The following is a 19,913-nucleotide window of genomic DNA, read 5'->3' on the forward strand; positions in this document are numbered from 1 at the left end:
AGACGTCAGCTAGGTTGGCTTCACCACATGACACCGCTGTGGCGTGGAAAATGAGTAGTACGAGAGATCGCCGGTCAATCAAAAGCACACCCATGCACGTTCCCCTTGCCACGAGGTTCCACGGCCAAAGAACTATACCAGTAGGCGTCTAAGGCAGCACCGCCGATCCGTCTCTACGCTCGAATAGCTAACGACGAACACCGTTATGAATTTGCAGGGGCGTGGCGTGTGCCGTTCGATATATCGAAGTTTCAACTAAACCCGAGTTTGATGAGCGTTAGGAGCGCCATAAGTTCACATGGTATTTCCAAGAGGATTTCTGACTGTTCGATATAAACAATAATGGGCTATATAGTGGTTTGATGTACCTCGTTCGATTTAATTCGAAAGCCTGCTATACATAGCAATGCGGGCTGAGAGAGCGTTGTTTTCTTGTTGATGTTTTTAATATGCAACATCTATTTCTCTTCTGTAGTTTGAAGAGCTCATGCGCCTTCAGACAGTAAACCTCGTCTAACTAGGATGGTTTCGATGCGATTCAGCAGTCTCACTTAACTTTAATACATGGCTGTAGAAGACCTCCTCCAAAAAAGATAGAGAGAGAGAAGAGTGACAGAGCGCCTCATTTTTTTTTTTTTACGCTCGCTGTCTTTTTTTAAACTTACTCATGTTACACAGGGTTTAGAGCACTTCTTAGCTTCTTTAACGTTGCATGAGCGCGAACTGCACGGGCTTCCTTTACGTGGTCATGGCGCCTTCCTTAAGCAATTACGTAAAAGGGCAGAATGATTAACTGTTCGTTTTTATTGTAACGGGCGAACAGTGACACCAGCTTGTGCAGTAGATTTATAGTGTAATGATCATTCTGGCTGATTAATTACGAGAAGTAAATTAGTCCTAATTGCGAAAGCAAGGACTAATGTAACGCCCCTAGTGGGCATTTGAGGTACCAATAAATAAATAAATAAAAGACATGGGCATCACATTGTGTCGTTGAATATATAGTTTATTACAAACAGCGCGATCAAGTTCAAGGCAATCTCAGACTCACAAAGACGACATTGTTCGCGCAATTAATCCTGAAAACATGATTATACCATGCTTCAATTGCGCGATGAGCAACTGCAATGTATCGCTCCCACACGTTTAGCCCGGCTGCTTCTACTCTACCAAGCGAGTAATAGGCAGCAAAATTTCGCCGTTCATTAATGTAGCCAAGCACGCATATTTGTTTGCCTCAAGCACCTACCGCACATTGCGACAAAAAAAGTAAACAAACAGGATAAAAGGGTGATTTCTATATACAAAAGATGGAAACTTGTGAGTTTTAAGTTGATCCGAGGGTTGAGCCCACTTCTAGGGAGACGAGCAGGCAGGTAGACCGTCGCAAAGACCGCAATACAACCCATCTACCTCAACTAAAAACACCGATCTCACGAAAGAGATAATTCTATTTCTTTTTCCTCGTGGATATCACCAGGGAGTAATGAAGATTCAAATAAGTTTGCAACTGCAACGCGATATTTGCCTGTTGTGAAGTGCGTATGAAAGACGATGGACCCTCTTCACAACAAAATCTGTCATCAGTTAACGAGAGCTGTCCCAGCACTTGATCTCTCAGTATGCCCCGTACATTACTCGCAAATAGAAATTTTCCCAATGGTAATATGGGCGGAAGCGATAAATAATGTGAACGGTATTACGCAATGCTGAGCAATATTAGCGGCAATGGAAAAGCACGACGTATACGCATAATACACTATACATAGAGCACCCCAGAATGGAAGCTCATAAGGTCGGCAGCCTTTCTCAAGAGTACTCTTTGTTTTATAGCGCTGGCCATGTCTCTTCCGTAACATACAATAACATAATCTCACACATTCCGATATTAGCTACGAAAGCCTACTTCTCACAAAAGGCGAATGACAGAAAGTAATTTATTTCGAGGCAAGCAACATTTCTCTACATTGAAAACTGGTAGATGCATGGAGGGGAGGCCGTTCGACATACACCGCGATCTATGCGTCAAAAAAAGAAAAAAAAAAAAAAACATTGATGACCTTCAGATTTCGTGCTGAAAGCTCACCGGGAGAACGCATGAAATGAAAGCATAAACAAGCTCGAAATGATCATGAGGTGTGAATCCTCGCTTACTTCCCGGTCACGCAGAAATCCTATTCTTTATCCTCTGCCGCATGCCTTGGCAAGCAAGAAAGCGGCCATTTTAACGCCGCATTAAAACTTCACCATCGAAGCCAACACAGCTGGTACTGGGGTGTCCGCAGTGGTACAGCCAATGCCCGCGGAAATTGAACGGCAGACAGCTTTCGTCAAGTCATCCATAACGCCTGCTTTGTCCCAGAAAATAGCGTCTCTTCCATTGAAGAACTCGTGGTTTTACTTTATGGCGCGTCCCCTTTGCTGGTCGCATGACCCATCATAGGAGCTAGGCAGAGGCCGCCACGATTTACACCGGTGTGAATTGGCTCCCCGACGTCTCGAGCATGCTAATCGAGTAGGCTGGGCGTATACATACCGCACTACAGCAGGTCATTGGGATTCGCGCTCACGTCCTTGTGAGCAGCCTGGCGCGACAAGCCGCCTTGCGCACTCTGAGGGTTTTAGTGTGAGGCTCCGCTTTCCTTTGCACTTTCGCTTCTTTGAGCAAGGGAATCTCGCCGGTGTGCGATGAACTTCGCGTTCCAATGTGCCTGTGTAAGTAGGCCCACCGCGTGAGACGCGAAGGTAAGCCACTATACGGTTCAGATGCGTGGCGTGAATAAGTCCCCCGTTCGCACCTGTCCTCCAGTGCATGCGTTTGAGGACGGAGCACGTGATTACCAAAGCGATGTGACGTCACATCTTGAGGACATGGTTTTTTTATAGGGAGGAGGGGGGTGACTTTTGAATGCGTGCACCATACATATCCACCAACTAGCAAGACTGTGGACGCAGAAAAAAAAAAATATTTAAGCGAGTTGACTGCGTATTTGAGACATAACAGCAGCGCAAGAACCGAATTCGCATTAGGAATGAGCAAACACGCACGCACACTAGCGAGCGCTGCTGCTTCTTTTTTTTTTTCTTCCGTGAGTAGGTCCCAGTTCGTTTAATGTAGAGAATGGTTATACCTCATGAATCCGGGCACATCGTTAAAATATTGGCCCTTCAGCGCAACTACATCCACGCACACTTTACGTTTTCATCCTTGCGAACCGCGATGTCAGTTCTACTGTCACACATCGTGGCATGCAGCCGCAATAAAGAGTACTAAAGTAGCCAAAGTACTAGCGGGGAAAAGCCGATCTTCTTTGATAACGTGACTCCAAACTTTACTTTCAGAAGTACCATTACCATAAAACTGACTTGTACAGACTTCGTCTTTGCAAACACTCTTAAGATCACGAAGGTCAAAAGTAAAGAAAGGTGTCTGCAACATTAGACAGGTTTCTACGGTTCCTGACTCAAATAGTGTTAAGTGTTGTATCTCATGGTGCGAAAAATTTATTTAAAAGGCAAGGCGTATCGACCAGTACCCTGCAAGTGAAACGGCACCATGATAACGCTAGCGCGGCTTTTCCGAATCGCTGCCCCCTTACACAGCAAGAAGGTTGGATAGCAATGATGCAACGTATGATCAGGCTGCATTACGATTGTTGTTTCTCTCGATACCGCCTTCCAGAGCGCCAGGTGGTAGTAGGGAGATATCTGAAATCCCTTTTTCGACAATTAGGTAGTACATAACATATTATTTATCGTTCGTGGTGGTTGAAACGTCCTTCAAAACCCTTTCGTAGCGCCGTACTCAACAGGCTATAACGTTTTTTGGCTCACAACTTTCGTCACTGAAAGGCACGCCCTTCGACATCGGACAGTCGTCGTGAAAATCACACACGTCCACAATACCATCATCGCTGTCTCCAGGGTCCAAACAGCTGATTTATGCAGCCGGTTGAATATTATGCACGACAAGAAAAAGAATGAAAAGAAAAAAAAAAGGTTCGCTAGAGAAGAACAAATTTGTATTCCAAAGTCGAGGTTGATTCTCGCGAAGCGTTGACAAATTCCACTTTAACTGCGACAGGAACACGGAGCGCAAAAACTGTTTCACAGACACTGCGTATTAGTAAAGTGGACAAGTGGGCGGCGGCAGAAAAAGAGAACAAATAAAAAACGGAAAAATATTTCTTGTTGTGATAGGAGAAAAAGACGAAAAACTATGGCAGTGCATCTGAAACAGTCAACACACTGCATAATGAGCAATTAGAAGATAGGAAACAAAAAACAATTGTTTTCCATCTCCTAATTGTACACTGTGCCTCTGCAATCCACTGGCCCTAAGTCCATTTCTGTGCTGGTCTTTTATGACGTCACCCATTTGTCAGCTGTACTGCTTCTCCACTGCTCGCTGATCATTTCTCTTAATACGCGAACAGAGCGCCGAGACACAAGCTGTCCTTGGGTCAGCGTGGACCCCATCAGAAGAAGAATCCGGCCATCTCCCCGGCCTCAGGGAAAGGCGACTCTCTTGACTCTTCGCCGCTCCGGGAGGTCGCGAAGTCAAAGGGCGGCAGGTGGTCGTCCTCGAATGAAGAGGCCTTGGCACCATCGTCACCGCCGACCGAGCCTTCGATCTCGTTCTCGCTGCTCTCGGCCTGGGCCCGAGAACTGGGCCTCTGCTGCGGTGGCTTGTGCTTCTTGGCGGCGCTTGTGTACTTCTGGGCGCCCGCCGACTTGCTCGCGTAGATGCTCTCGTAAGGCTTGATCAGCGGCTTTCCGTAGCGGCTCGCACTGCCCCCCTCGGCGTTCATGCGGCTCGCGTAGTCCAGGACCTGCGAACGTCAAAAACCCAAGTTTTTGCACCCGGTTTTCCGATCTTTCGCTTGTACACCACAAAGCACCCTTCTTTGCCAATCGCCTCGATGGTTCTGCGTTGCTCAGAACAAAATAAAAAAAAAAAAAGAAAGTGCCAATATACAGCTTAATTTTAGCCCAGCCCCGCCGTGGTGGTGCAGTGGTTAGGGCGCTCGACTCTATGGATGCGGGATCGAATCTCGACCGCGGAGGTCACTTTTTCGATGGAGGCGAAAAGCAAGGCGTCCATGTGCTGTGCGATGTCATTGCACGTTTAAGAACCCCAGGTGGTCGAAATTTCCGGAGTCATCCACTACGGCGTGTATCATATCCCGAGTTGCTTTGGGACGTTAAACCCCTTAAAACCAAACCAAACCAATTTTAGCCCTGCGTTAAATGAGATTCATCAAGTCGAACTATATTAATCTAGGGAGTAACTATTACTGTAATCTCCCCAGGCTCAGCTTTCCTGCTACAAAGGAAATTTATGCAGTTGTTGATTGAAATACTAAGATTGGGAGGAGCTAACATCGTTATCAATTCAACCTCGTCCTGCCATTCGTTAGCAGTCTCCGTTCAGTATAAAATGGCACATTACGTTTTCCACAATTGAACGTTATGATGATTCGCGCACTGTCACAATATTAAAAATCGGTACGCACAGTCTGAACACATTAGACTTCTAAGTGTAATGCGCCCCCCCCCCCCCCCCATACGTACAAAAATAATACTAAAACCATCACCAGGGTTTTCCATAAAAACAAACAGACGCTGTTTTATCGTTTGAAATATTAACGCAGGCATAACGTTTCTTATAGAGTATATACTTGCGCTCTACCAAAAGGACCACGGACATAAAAACCGCGCTGAAGCAAAGCCCTGCACCAGAAATAAAGCAGCTGAGCCAAGATTTTACTATTCCGCAGCACATTGCTTCATTGCTCTCAAGATTGTTCATGGCTTTACGTGGATATTCCTGCGCAATATAGCAGAATGTAAAACTACACTGCTTCCATACAGAGAAGATTCTTTACACTTGATCATTGCTGGCTGCTGCGGTCGTTCTCAATGTTGGCAGACCAATTTGTGTTTCATCGATTGGCAGCAAAACACGCCTATGGCTTTGACTCAATTTCTAGCACGCAATTTCACAAGACAGTGTGTACCAAGTTGCCCTCATATTTACTTTCTGCCATATTTCGGCAATATTCCCTCGAAAACAGGGATAAATGCTCGCTCGTAACACAGGTCACCTGCATGACCCAGTGCTTTTTGCTACAGCGCAGCGACCGGCCCCAGTGCACGGGTAGGAAGTCTATAATTCGCTGACAAATCAACGACCAACTAGGCTGGTACTAAAGCATTGCTGCACTCGTTAATCGCCGAGCAAGCCATCTTTCTCGGTCATAACGTCTTATTTCTATTCTTCGTTCGTAATACTGCGGGAACCATGCACGTCTTCCGTTGCACGTGCGCATCTTGGCCTTGCCTGCCGCAGATGGCGGAGTAGTCGACGAGGAAGTACTGGGTCGAGGACGATAAAGCTAACGACAGTGCAGAACCGATCAAATGGTGCGCTTTTGGGGGCGGCCGATCTCTGACTACGACTCATTTGCGAACGCGGCGCGTGCGAGTGCTCGACTACATCGTCTCCCATCTATATAGGCGTCTAAATTCCCAGCACGCTATGCAGCAGCTGTGTCGGCATCAAACGAAACACGGTTCTGACGTCAGACTAAACCGACGGGCGACCTTGCAGAGCTCATTTGGGATCCATACACCCCTTGCATGCGGGAAATTTAGTGCGGCAGATGTGCACCAATCCATGGCGCGTCCGAATTCTCGTTACCCAGAAAGCCAGTCCATGTTCTTCTCACTATAACGCACCTGTTACGTTTGCGTGAACATTTGTTAAACATGATGCGACCTGGATAATCCTTGAAGATATGTAGAGCGCATTCAGTCATCTGTGATATTTGTGCCGTTTTCACCAACATAAAATCAGATGCCAGCTGTCAAGAGATTTCTCAATGCGGTGCTACTTCAGCTGTTCCTTAATACCTTAAAAAAATATATTTGAGTTCGAACCTTCCCTACAAGCGAGTTAAGACGTTTACATGTATTTGCGTCTCATACAGCATTTGGACCGTACTAGCTCAGCTTCTTTATTTCTGTTCACGGAGTAGAACCATGTTCTTAAAGCCCAAAATTGTTGAACAATTGCCAATTTTTCTCCGTGACTAGTCACAACGTCCACAAAACATGTAGCAGGAAACTAGAGTTTGGAATACTTGTTGCCTTTATTGAGCCTTCGCCATCGAACGGTAAGGTATAATGTCACGCATTCTTAATATTCTAGGGCACGAATAACACGGGACAAACGCAGTGAAGACGGCGGGACGAAGCGCCATTTCCATTTATATTTTTATTGAACATACGAAACTTGCATATATAGTTTTTATCGTCACATGCGCAAACATGTCACCTAAGATCAAATTTAACATGATAACCCACGCTTAAGAAATTTTTCTCCGCCGAATATCAGGTTAAATTTGATCTTAGGTGACGGGTCTGCGCATGTGATGTGTTTCATGTGTTCAATAAACTAGTTGGAAGTGGAGCTTGGTCCCGTCGTCTTCACCGCGTTTGTGCTGTGTTATTCGCCTCTTTGAATATTAAGAATGGAATGTAACCAACTCGCCCGGGAACAAGTTCTCTTAAACAATGCCATGCAATCTGCTATTAAAGCGAAAGACTTTAACGGCTCATACTGTCGCAGTACGTCCGGTAAAACTATAGTTGTCAATCAAATGACGTCATGATAATGTCATCAAAAAAATAAAAATCCTGTCTAAGCCGGGAATCAAACCTCCATTCCTCGGATCCCCAACTGAGCGCTTTAACCAACTACGCCACGCCCGGGATTCTTTTTTTTTTTCTTTATATTGCATGGAAGTATACGCCACGCCCGAGAGCGTGAAAAGCATATCATAGTTCTGCTTGTCTACCGTGAGGATGACAGTAGCGATGACCGTGACGCTGCAATTACTGATAATGACAGTAATGACAGTAGCGATGATAATGACGGTACATTAGTTGATAATGATAATGAGAACAAACACGATGCAGCAGCAACGATCAGGCTTTCGCATTTCTGCAGTGTAGATTCCACAGTGCTCTCGGGATTTTCTTTGCTAGACATGTCAACTAAGACAGCGATTGGGCAATTTGGTACTGATTCATTATTCCATCGTTTGGACACAGGACAAGGCGTGAACCAAACAAGCGTTTGCGTGTGCATCTAATGCTCTCCACGCTTTTTAGAACGTGATGCTGGGTCCTTATAAGAACATATCGGGCGCAGTTTTCAACCATCTAATCAGTAGGCTACCCCTGAGCAAGCCTAGTGGCCAATCAAGGCGTAACTGGAATCTGATCGTTATGCCACTTCGCGCGGAAACCGACATCAGCCCATTCACACATGGAGGCGGGGTGTTTATCCCTCCAAAGACGTGAAGGAAACTTCGTTACCAGCATATAGGCGAGATAGGAGGGGGACGGGGGAAACCTGGCCTTGCCCGTCGTAGGCCTCAGTATAGACGTAACAAGGCATGCGTGTAGAAGGAGTCCCTTGAGAACAATAGCGCACCAGCGCGTGTGCAAGGCCGAGCGAGGCGCCAGCCTTTTAGTACCCATTAATGATAGGTTCGGCAGGCGGCAATCGCTCCACCGTCAGTGGGAAAAGCCGGGTGGCGACCAGGAAGCAGCTGCCACCAACGCACACGTGCCCGAACATAGCTGGGTGCGCGCCTTGAGCAAGAGGCGCGAGGGGCTAAAGGTTCCGGCACAGCGCACGTCTCAGCGACAGGAACAAACAAGATTCTGATTGATCGCGTGCAATTACCTCCCGGAACATCACCACCGCAGAAACTTGGTCTCTCAATCGACCAAGAGTTGCGCCAGCACCAGATTTGAATCAAAGAAATACTTCAGAGGACGATTTAAAATAATTGCCGACCAGAACACAGAAGCTTCTACGTGCTCGGGCTTCTAGCAATTTCCAGTGGAAAGTCTTGGCATGAGTGAAAACACTCATGGCTGTACCGCCCAAGTGGTTATAGTTACGTTCGCTGTAGACGCGAAGAATCGGGTTAACTGCACTCTCGACTATAGTGAGATTTTTTCATTTCCTTTCCCTGCCCCCTACTCACTATTTCGCACAAATTAACGCAACGAGCGGGTTGAAATTTTTATCTCTGACTACGATTTGCCGCGTAGTTCCGCCCTCAATTTTTTCCCTCTCCACTCAAACCGTTTTCCGCGTGTCACGCATATATTTGGCGCAGACGGAAAAGCTGAGGGCAGGAAATAACTGCACTGTGTTCCCGGTATTTCCCTCTCTGCTTTACCTTTGCACAAAGCGCAGCACTCCGTGGATTCTGTGCCTTGCATAGCTGCTCCTTTTTTTATTTCTTGTTCCCCGATGTCAAATGACCGACCCACTCGACTGTTGGCCGGCAACCTGAACTTCCTTTGTCCAGCTACTCTCCTATATGCGGTGCCTGCGTACCCACAGTAGACGCGGCCCAATTCATGAAAGGTACCTTCATTTACGAACTGCCATGTTTCATGGAAATAACTCGTCATTCGGTGCAAGTCTGAAGGCTGATAACGCAGTACTGGTTATCCGTATATCTGCGTGCAAGGCCTGTCTTGGCTTGCCATGACTCACGGTGCAGAACGCCGACAAAGAAGGCAAAATGTTAATTGGCGTGTTCTTTCTTGTCGGCAAGGGCTATAGTTGGAAGAGTCAGTGTATGCGCGGATTCAAGAACAGCGTCGCGACGCAGAGGGGCGCAGGGAAAGAGCAGAAGGAAGTGTTTGAGAGTCGCCGCTTTCTGCCACCGCTTCCTCCTCAAGCCCAGTGCGCCGCGTACAATTCCGCAGTGGAAGGGCGGAAGTTTACGACGCGCTCGCAAAGGTATACCTTCACTTTTCCCACGGTGGTGGCGAGCGGGCCGCCGAAGTTGAGGCTGCTGCCATAGTCGAGCGGGTGGCCGACGAAGTCACCGCCGGGTGAATCGAGTTTGGGCACTTCGGCGAAACTCTCGGCACGCCGACTGGGTGCCGGCTCCACGTGAAAACCGGGCGGGGGCTGGATGCTGCGGAACGAAGAGTACGGGCTGCGCCTCGGAGGAGGCGGCGCAGAGAGGCCCGAGGCGAATGCCACGCAGGATACAACAGCCGCCTGCAGCATGGAGAACATGAGAATGACACAATGACGCGTAAGCTGGTAGGTACAACCAAAGTTGCACACACTCACTGACCATCCAGCTCCTCTGGCGCATTACACGGCGAAAATTAGGAGACAAGCTCGTGTCGTGCTTTACGTAGCAAACGTTAGGAGACAAACGCTCCCCGCTCTTTACGTAAAGTAAACTAGGAGGCAAACTACTCTCGTGCTTCACATGGCGAAAGTTAGGAGGTTCTAAATTTACATGTGAATACAACATACTAGGAAAGACAATAAATTCGTCGACGCATAATCCCAAAAAGCCTTCCTATTTTAAGAATGGCCTAAAGTATGAAACAAAAACATCAAATGACCAAGCCTGTCCCGCAATATTTTGTTTCGCCTGTGCGCTCTACGCCAGAGAAGACTACAATTGACAAGGGCTTTCAATTACTTAATTAGCAAGTTTCGATGTAGAAATGCACACTTTATTTCGAAAGAAAAGGAACCTTGAGGGCAAAATGAAATTGACATGCAGACAGATACGCGTTCTAATCACAAAGAGATTAAACTCTCGGAAGTCGTATCTTTTATAAGCTAGAGAAGAAGAGAAAATGATATACGGGCGTCGCCGCTGCCTTGTGATTTCGCAAATTAAGTGAGTCGACGACTGGGCGCGGATCCCTGGGACCACGCTACACCGCCAGTCACTTCAAGACGGTAGATGTCGTGAGTATGAATCCAGTGAAGGGCAGATTTTTAAATGTAGTTTTCTCGATAACTACTCTTTTTTTCGAAGCCGGAAAAAGGCCAACATAGAAAGAGCCACGTAAAAAATGTTTTATAAGGGTGTAATTACTAATTGACATCTACCCGAGCGCAGCCATAAGCTTTCTCAGAAACTTCGTAGTTAAAGAAAAATTCGTCTCGGTCCGGGGGCGATTTTTTCTATTTGACCAACACCAGTCCCACTTCGAGTTATTGATCGATTCGCTCTGGCCCTTTACCATGTGGTCTGCTGACCGTTCTGGTTAGCTCAGTTGGTATAGAGCGAGACTGCCCCGGAAAGGCGGCGGTCCCGAGTTCGATCCACGGAGCAGGAAGAATTTTTCTTTAACTTCGAAGTTTCTGAGAAAGCTGCATAACTTTCCTTTGTAGCCGTATGGCTGCTCTTGGGTGGATGTGAATCAGTAAAATTACTCCCTTATTGCAAATCTACTCCACTTTAGGGGTTCCCCTCAATATTTTACTAACGAATTTTTACGCAGAAATTAACTGCACAAGGTGTCCCGATACGTGTCCCTTTAAGTCTTCGGAGACTTAAAGGACAGTGCAAATGCTGTTTTAGCCACAAGCATTTAGACTGTGCCCACGGACGTACTGCTCACTGTGACGACGTAAGAGTGCAGTTGGTGAGACTTAACCATTCTTGTGGTCTGGTGTGTAAACGTTATGTGAACTCTCTTCGTGAGTCGTCTGAGAGCGTTTGTTTCAAGAGCTCCCACATCCCTTCGCCTGTAATAACTGCTGATACATGCGACTTGCCCCTCTCGCGCAAAAGAGGCGTTTCGGGTCATGCACGAACGCCTGTACACGCACGCATACCCAGAGATTCAACTTCTCCGCTGCTTCGTGCGGAGAGAAGAGAAAATAGAGAAGAGAGAAAAAGAAGAGTGAGAGAAAGACGCGCAGAGTCCAGAGCACATGCGCGGAACACAGTGGTATTAAACAGTGCAGCGCCTACTGAGCACTAGCCTGGGCCTTTTAACCTTGACCCCGCCGGGGTGGCGCAGTGGTTACGTCGCTCGACTACTGCTCACAAGGACGCGGGATCGAATCCCGGCCTCGGCGGCCGCTTTTCGGTGGAGGCGTAAAGCAAGGCGCCCGTGTTCTGTGCGATGTCAGTGCACGTTAAAGAACCCCAAGTGGTCGAAATTTCCGCAGTCCTCCACTACGGCGTCTCTCATAGCCTGAGTCGCTTTGGGACGTTAAACCCCACAAACCAAACGAAACCTTTTAACCTTGTGCGTACCGGTTTCCTTTCTGTATGTAATGTGAAGCTTTGGACCGTTGGGTTTTTTATGGATCGTGAAACACAGCCCACAAAAACATGGAACGCTAAAAGGAAGAATGGACAGCGCGCTCCTGTTCCCACTGTCCTTTCCTTCAGTGTTAATTAATCGCTTTTGTGAGCCGTTGTTTCTTCATTAATCGGATTATAAGCCTCTGCATAGCGCGAAGTAACAAACAAGCCGACGCCCAAACGAAGCGGCCCCATGTGGACGGGTCTACAATACCAATTCTTCGTTGCACAGACCCGCCGTTGCACGCTGGCTGTCGCGTTTCGTATAAGCTTCAATCGACTCGCTCTAAGATCATAAAACCTATAGGCAAGATCATATTTACGGGCTCAACAAATGTACCCGGTTTTCGACTCTGTCCTGACATCCGACGAGGCCAGCAAACTCTATATTGCCGGCGGTTCAGGCTTAGCATCCCATATACGGCTCAGTTTGATAAAACTGGTCGAGAAAAGAGTCCGAAACACCTCCCTTTGGGAGAGGCCATAACCTATCTTTCACGTGCTGTGCCGCTGCCCCGGTAGGTGGATCAGAGAAACGCACTTCAAGCGGCTACTTTCGACCAGTTGAACTCTCAGCCTGTATCAAAAATCACTCTTCTAGCAAAAACAGTCGAGGGAAGAAATGATCGGTAATACAGCGCGGCTAGGCCCGATACGAATTTGGTACTAGCACCCCGGTTTTCACTTTGGTTTCGGGTCGCACACACGTATTCATGATAATCATCAGCATCATCATCAGCCTGACTATACCCACTGCAGGGCGAAGGCCTCTCCCATATTTCTCCACTTAACCCGGTTCTGTGCTAGCTGCATCCACTTGACCCCTGCGAACTTCTTAACCTCATCCGCCCACCTAACTTTCTGCCGCCCCCTGCTACGCTTTCCTTCCCTTGGAATCCAGTTTGTTACCCTAAGCGACCATCGCACTACGTGTCCTGCCCATGATGATGATGATGATGATGATGATGATGATGATGATGATGATGAAACCTAGCACTAGAGTCACTGTTGCGCAAGCCTAGACGCTTCAGACATCACACAACGGCTAAGTGCGGAACTGCACCGTCTAGTAGTCACGCACTAAAAAAAAAAAAAAAAACTAACTAAATTGCGCGGTATAGACAGCGAAAGCCATGCAGCAATTTTCGGGACACAGGCCTGGACACGCGTCATGCAAGCCAACTCTTTGTGATGTTCATGTGAGAAAACGAGCTTGTATGTGTGCACGGCGTATGAAGTTCATCACCTGCCATTGTCACTTTCATGTGCCTTTTCCTCTTGGCTCCCAATCAACAGTGGAGTGCCTGGCTAGACACGTGCTACTTCGGACGACCTTCCCACCCTTCCTCACATTAAAGCTTTCTCTCTCTTTCACGCACAGTCTTCAATCTTCCACCATGTATACGCTCTCGTTAGCGTAAGTGCCCGTTGCCTTGCATATGTCGAGAGTGAACTAAGTTCCATTACCTAAACCTGTAAGTACTGTGCGGGAGGAAGAAAGTCATTCTAGCTGTGATGAACTCAGCGGGAACGCATAATTGCTTTTTTTTTTTTTTTTTTTGCGCTCCCGCCCAAATCTGTTACGCTGCAAATGGCATCGCGCAGCTCGAACTATCCTTGTGCACTGGTTCGTCGGATGAAGGAAAGCATTAAGTGTGCTCGTTACCACGGCACAATTCCGCACAGTTTTCTGCGCTAATGCCATCTACGACCTCGGCTGAAGCCGTACTGAAATGAAGTCCGCGCGCAAAAGCAACTTATAAAAAAAAAGTCATTTTTCTCCCCTATAACTCCGTCACAACCGTGAAATCGTTGAAGTAGGCACACAAAATAGATAGTTTGCGCGCCACGGGTCAAAAGCTACCCGCCCCTTCCGCCCGTTACCGCAACAAATTGCTGACGGGACAAGGCCGGCTTGTCATCGCAATTAGCGCTCAGGCGAGCTTTCTAAGCGTGACATGAGAGCCTGGACTTTCATTACGAACAACAGATAATCACCGCATCTGCATACAGCAGTTATATATACATGGCGGCGGGCATATTGCGTCCGCGTTCCGTAATGCTCGCGCAAGAAACACACGCATGCGCGTTACGTCCAAGTTTGTTCAACTTGCGCCTGAATATTTATCCACTTCGTCCTCGCTCGGATCGAGAAGCGTTCAGCCAAGGAGACACGCTTAGTCACGGCTAACTGGGTGGCCTGGAATGAGCTGCCCCCCTGTATGATGTTATCAAGCCGTTATCAAGCCGTTCATACTCGCAGTCATCCAAAGGCCGTTCGTATTAGGCAGATCAGCGTTAATGTAAGTGACTGACATTACACCGCCGTGACGACCGGTGAAAGCGAGTTTACCGCGCACGCATCTTCCCTGAGCGATGCACGTGGATCAACAAAACTGCGCGAATAACTAAGGGCAAAAAAAAAAGAAAAAAGAACAGGAACCGTTTGTGAGGAGGGCAGACCGCCGAGCGTCTAACCTTGAAAGCGTTTCCCATAGCAGGTTCTGCTGCGATCGAGACTGCGTCTGCGGCACGTACGCAAGGTGATGTCAGTCTCGTCGATTGTTTGAGGACGGGTAGCTATTTATTCAGCGGCCGCAATGAGGTGCGCATCATCGATCGTCGATTGTACGGGCGTAACTTTGCTCAAGAGAGGAGTCTCGCATCGGGATCATTTACCATCGCATGACGCGAGCGTTTCTCGAGAGCTGCTTTGATTATATAGCATCGCTGGTCGTCAGGCAGCGCGGCAAATGGTAGCCATTACACGTGATTCCAAGTGTTTCGGCGCACGGGTGTCGGGAATGACACGAGCAGAGAGAGGCGTCTCCGCACCTTGGAGGACGAACGAAGTGCAATAAAATGTGCCGAAGCGGCTCTCATCTCTTGAGCAACGAAGGGGCCGGCCGCGCCCCGTGTTGAGCAAGTCAAAGGAAAACCAGCCGAGAGGAGCGAGAGCCCGGCCCCGCCATGCGTTTCACCGTTCACGCCAAGTACAATACGACTCCCACGCACGCTGCGGGTCACGCGACCCCCGGCGCGATGCTGGACGTGCGCCAAGCTCTCAGTCGCCTTCTCCCCCGGAGTTTCTTCGCCACTCGAACGTCTCGCTGAACAGATGATCACACATGCATGGTTCCACGTTGTCCTGCAGTTACACGGAGGTTCCCCTGAGGTAGTAGTCCATAACTTGTTCATCGATCGTAGTCATTGTACTTTGAGCCTTCTTGTGCCAGCGATAGCCTCACGGTCGTAATAAAAATACACCCACTATCGAGCACATGGCCACAGTAATTGGCGATCACGTCGGCCACGCAAGCTGGCGGACCCCTTGTGCAATGTAAACATGTAATGTGCGATTAGATGAAACGAGCAGTTAAGCTTTCCTGTTCGGCAGTAGTGTCTTGCGGCCAAACACTGCTGTCAGGCCGGTAGCAGTCGCGGCCTTCGATCGTCCGGCGCAAACACGCCTAACGTAGCACGCGTTGAGGATTCCCAGTGGATCCCAGTTTGCAAATCACTGAGTTGGGTAACCTTCTGCAGTAGTTCCGTAACCGCTACCAAGGACGGCGATATCGCAGGGAACTGGCGGCAGGGCTCTGGCGACTAATAAGGGAAGATAAATGGCGAATACTGCCATAATGGATAGTCCGTAAGGGTTAGTAACTCGACGCGATGTTTATACTGCTATTGCGTTAGTATGCTGATTCCAAAGTCACGGGATCGATCCTAGCCGCGGTGGCTACGTTTCAAATCGGAAGATACGAAAACGCCCGTGTACACGAAGATTTTGGTGCAATATTAAGAACCGCAAATTGTTGACATTTATTAGAGCCCATCCGGTACTCCGTAGAGAAAAGTGTAAAAAGGGGAAGAAGATTAAAATAAAGCTGTACAGTTTCAACGAAGGACATAAGAAATAGTAAAAATAACGGAAAGATCAGAATAACGTTTGACGAAATTGAAAAGTCAGACGCCGCTTACAACGTCAGCACCCACGCTGCTAATCAAGGAAACAACAAGCCGGTTATTTTGAAAACACGCCCAATGCTCGGCAAGAGTGAACGGACGTGGGCCCCAGACGCTAAAGAAGTTGCTTTGTTTACAAGTACGTTGGAGCTAGTGTTCTCGGCCTCTGGGCACCAACATTTTCGAGATGAGCTAGAAATGTTGCACGCACAACCCTCTACGGTGACGATATTTGAAGACAGAGGGGATAAGGCAAGAGAAACAGAGCAGGCACTCACAGGGTGGCACTTCAGAACGAAAGTGTGAAGCATGTTGCAAAACAATGTACTCCCTTCCATCCCAAATAAACGAGGCACGCACCGGGATGGGTTGAGGTTGAAATTTAACACAACCTTCAGAGGTACTTAAAAAATCAGGGACAACTTGGCCGAAGCAAATAGGAATATCGCCACCTCAAAGAACATCAGTGAGAGGCATGAGATAGTTAAACGGACCCTAAACCCAATTCATGTTTGCCTGCATGTGCCGACAGATTTGCGCACTCTTCAGGCAATGATGCTGTATGCGCCTAAGATAGAGCTGCTATAAGGTGGAAAAGGTCAAGAAGTTCAGATGCCGCCGCTGCTGAGAAATTTCGCAGCTAAACACGTATGAGTCAGGTGGCGGAAGAAAAAAAATATTAATAAAATATTTTATTTACTTCTTTATTTATATAAATACTTTCAATCCCCAGAGAGCGTTAAAGAAGGCAGTGGATACATCGTGTAAAGACATTACGCAGCATCATGTAAAATCATATCTATTAAAATCAACGTGCCCAGAGAAAGCTCGGGGTTTGAACTGTAAGAATAATAAAAGTTACATGGACTCGTCGTCCGCTCCATTAGGAAAATTAATTGTAAAGAGGGCACATTATTCTAATCGGAAAGGTGAAAACTTCCCACGACCTGAAAGGAAGAGCATGCAAAGCTATCTACGCCGGTGAAGCGTATGGCATAAAGGAAGGAAATCCGCACGTCCTAAAGGCAGCACCGAATGTTTTCTACCCCATCCGAGTCAGTGAATAAGGGGAGCAGTAGTGGTTGTATTCCTCCTCCTCTCCCCCCCTCCCCCCATTCACGTCCTGTCTTACAAAGGAGAGAAGCATCTAAGCATTCACTGATCCAAGAGGAACAACGTTCAGTCTTCCAACTCATTTCAGCCAACAACGAGGCGGCGCCTAGCAGGGAACGTGGCGACGTTTCGACTAGCCTCTTCGCGCCGCCGAGAAAGAGCGAGGGAAAAAAAAAAAAGAAAAAAAAACACTAAGCAGTTGAGCTCTTCGCGCGGCACCTCTCTTGACCCCTGACGAGCGCTGCGGGGGTTCTTACGACACTGCATTCGAACTGCAGCGGGAGAGGAGGAAGGCAGCAGCGGTGCACGCGCCTCTTCGCGTCACGACGTCCGAGCGGACTGCCGAGCAGCCCGCAGCGGCGTCGGCGCTGTATTAGATATGCAGAGACACGACTTCGCGCTGACGCCGCGCCGCGCAGCTCCTCGCGGTGAAGACCGCGAAAATCGACGCCCGCTGACCGAGATACACGCGCAACGATGCGTACAGAACGGTGAATCCTCTTAATTGAAGCCGTTTCCATTAGGGGAACTGCCGAAGCTGGTGCCAAGCCCCCTCCCTCCCTCTCTCTGTCTCTCTCTCTCTTCTTGTGCGAGCAGGCGGCTTCCGTCCGCGGGTGGCTTTTGGAAGCGATCGTGTTTGTGCGCGCGCTTTGGGTTGTTCGCGGAAGTCTATAGTGGGTGCACATCGGCCGGAGAGCCCCGGACCGGAACGGCCACCGCTTTGGTCGTGACGTCCTGCCCGGAATAAGGCCGACCAATTCATGGAAGGCGAGGGGAATAAGCGCCGATGCAACCACGGTATAGACAGAGGTACAACAAGCACGTATTCCGAATGGCAGCCACAAGCACTAAGACTGGAATGAGAGACGGAAGATATCAAAGTTCGAACCGTTTTGGAATTGGCGCTTGCGCACTAATGGATGCGATCGCTGAAATACAAAGCAGCCCCGTGGTTATCTGGTTCTTTCGTCAAACCCGGAGAGAACATTGAGAACAATTTTTTTTTTTTTTTTGTAGATTGGCGTCACTTCAGCCGAACAGGACAGAGATCCGAAAGCAATGCAGCCCGCTGAAGAGCCAATGGCAAATCCAAGGAAGTCAAACCTCTAGTGTTCGTTCGATAGGTGCCGCTTCTGAAAGCTATCCTCCAGTGGCGTACAGCCGGAAATATATTTCGCGGGGTGTTATACGCCGGTAGTTAAAAAAAAAATTACAAAGAAACAGGGGGGAGTGCATAGCTCAGAAAATTTCGAGCGGTGCTCTGACACCAAATCCCGGCTCTGGCTACGCCTCTGCGCTATCCTCCCAATGGGTGGATTTGGTCCGTTCTAAGTCTCCATCGTATTCTTAGTCGTATAGATAGCGTAGATAAATCATTTTAGGCAAAGAATCCTGCACAGATCCGCACGGTGTCCGAAGAGGGGACCACTATAGTGACGGACGAAATTATGTGGGAGATATACACATGCTGCTTGCAAAGAAAGAAGGAATAAAAACAACCTTACAAGCAATGCTGGCGCGGATCAGGGAACTGCAGCTCTCCTGAAGGTCTGTAAGGAGATTGCGCTAGAAAACATTGCCACGGAATGCCTCACTATCTCGGGCGCACCATAATGTTGGAACAACACTAAGATTATTATTTTAAGCCATAATAAAAGTGACGTCATGGGGTTGAACCGATCACATACCGATCACCTTACTGTCTGCTGCTTGGAATGTATTTACTAGTGCAACCGCGAATAAAACTGAGGCAATGTTAAACCGAAAAGGCCGGGCTGACTTTCGCAGAGGCTGCTTGACAATTGACTATACTTACACCAACGATAAGGTAATAGAGAAACGTGAAGAATATACCTATGCCCCATATATAGCCTCATAGATTACAAGAAAGCGCTTGGCTAAGTCGGGACTTCATAAGTAATGCAGGCATTACGGAAGCAAGGTGCAGAAAAGGCGCAAGCATAAGTGTTGCAAAGTATTTAAATCTGCTGCACAGTCACCACAGCCCTCCATATACATACGCAATCAAGGAGGCTCCCAGGAAAGAAGACACGATTTGTCCATTATTATCACGATGAATTTACAGGATGAATTTAGGTACCTGGATTGAGAAGAGTTGGAAAAAATTACAAGCGTTCAAAGCTGCTGAACCAGATATTGAGCGAAAGCATTGCTGCGGGTGACCGAGTGTTCTTCTCTTTTTCTTCTTCCTCAGCCGACATATAACGCCCCGCTTTAACCAACCCGTATGAACATGCCTTAGTGGCCTATCGGGGTAACGTGAATGCCAGGGTCCCAGCAGGCTGATTATGACATAACCGTCCCATGTAAAACGAGAGACCCAAGTTGGCAGCTCCTGCCAGCCCACATATAAAGCCCCGCTTTAACCACGCCGTATGAACGTGCCTGACGTCACGTATCACGTGAGCACCAACTGCGCCTCTAGCGCGCCCCGCCGACCGCTTTTGTGTCACGTGGGGTGTGACGTCACGCGCTGCGCCGTGGCTGCGACCGCGCTACGCCGACCGCTTGAGTTGGTAGCCCAGCTCTCACCCTAGCGTCACGCGGGGTGTGATGCCACAGCGTCACGTGGGTGCGGCCGCGCCACGCTGAAGGCTCGAAACCTAGAGTAGTATTGCTTTCGCAATAACATTTAATGGA

General features: G+C 48.2%; 1 protein-coding gene across 1 annotated transcript in view; it reads right to left on the bottom strand.

Moving 5' to 3' along the window:
- Nucleotides 1–995: 995 nt before the first annotated feature.
- Nucleotides 996–19,913, bottom strand: part of LOC146190834 (uncharacterized) — a 66,639-nt gene continuing 47,721 nt past the window's right edge. Inside the window, exons 2-3 of the mRNA XM_084601208.1 lie at nucleotides 9,842–10,102; nucleotides 996–4,832 (exon numbers count right to left, since the gene is read on the bottom strand). Coding sequence (XP_084457334.1) covers nucleotides 4,479–4,832; nucleotides 9,842–10,102 — 615 coding nt within the window. The 3' untranslated portion in view covers nucleotides 996–4,478. The remainder of the gene's footprint in view (nucleotides 4,833–9,841; nucleotides 10,103–19,913) is intronic.

This window comes from Amblyomma maculatum, chromosome 4 (genome assembly GCF_055883805.1).
Source record: "Amblyomma maculatum isolate TAMU_Amacu chromosome 4, ASM5588380v1, whole genome shotgun sequence".
Classification (NCBI taxonomy): domain Eukaryota; kingdom Metazoa; phylum Arthropoda; class Arachnida; order Ixodida; family Ixodidae; genus Amblyomma; species Amblyomma maculatum.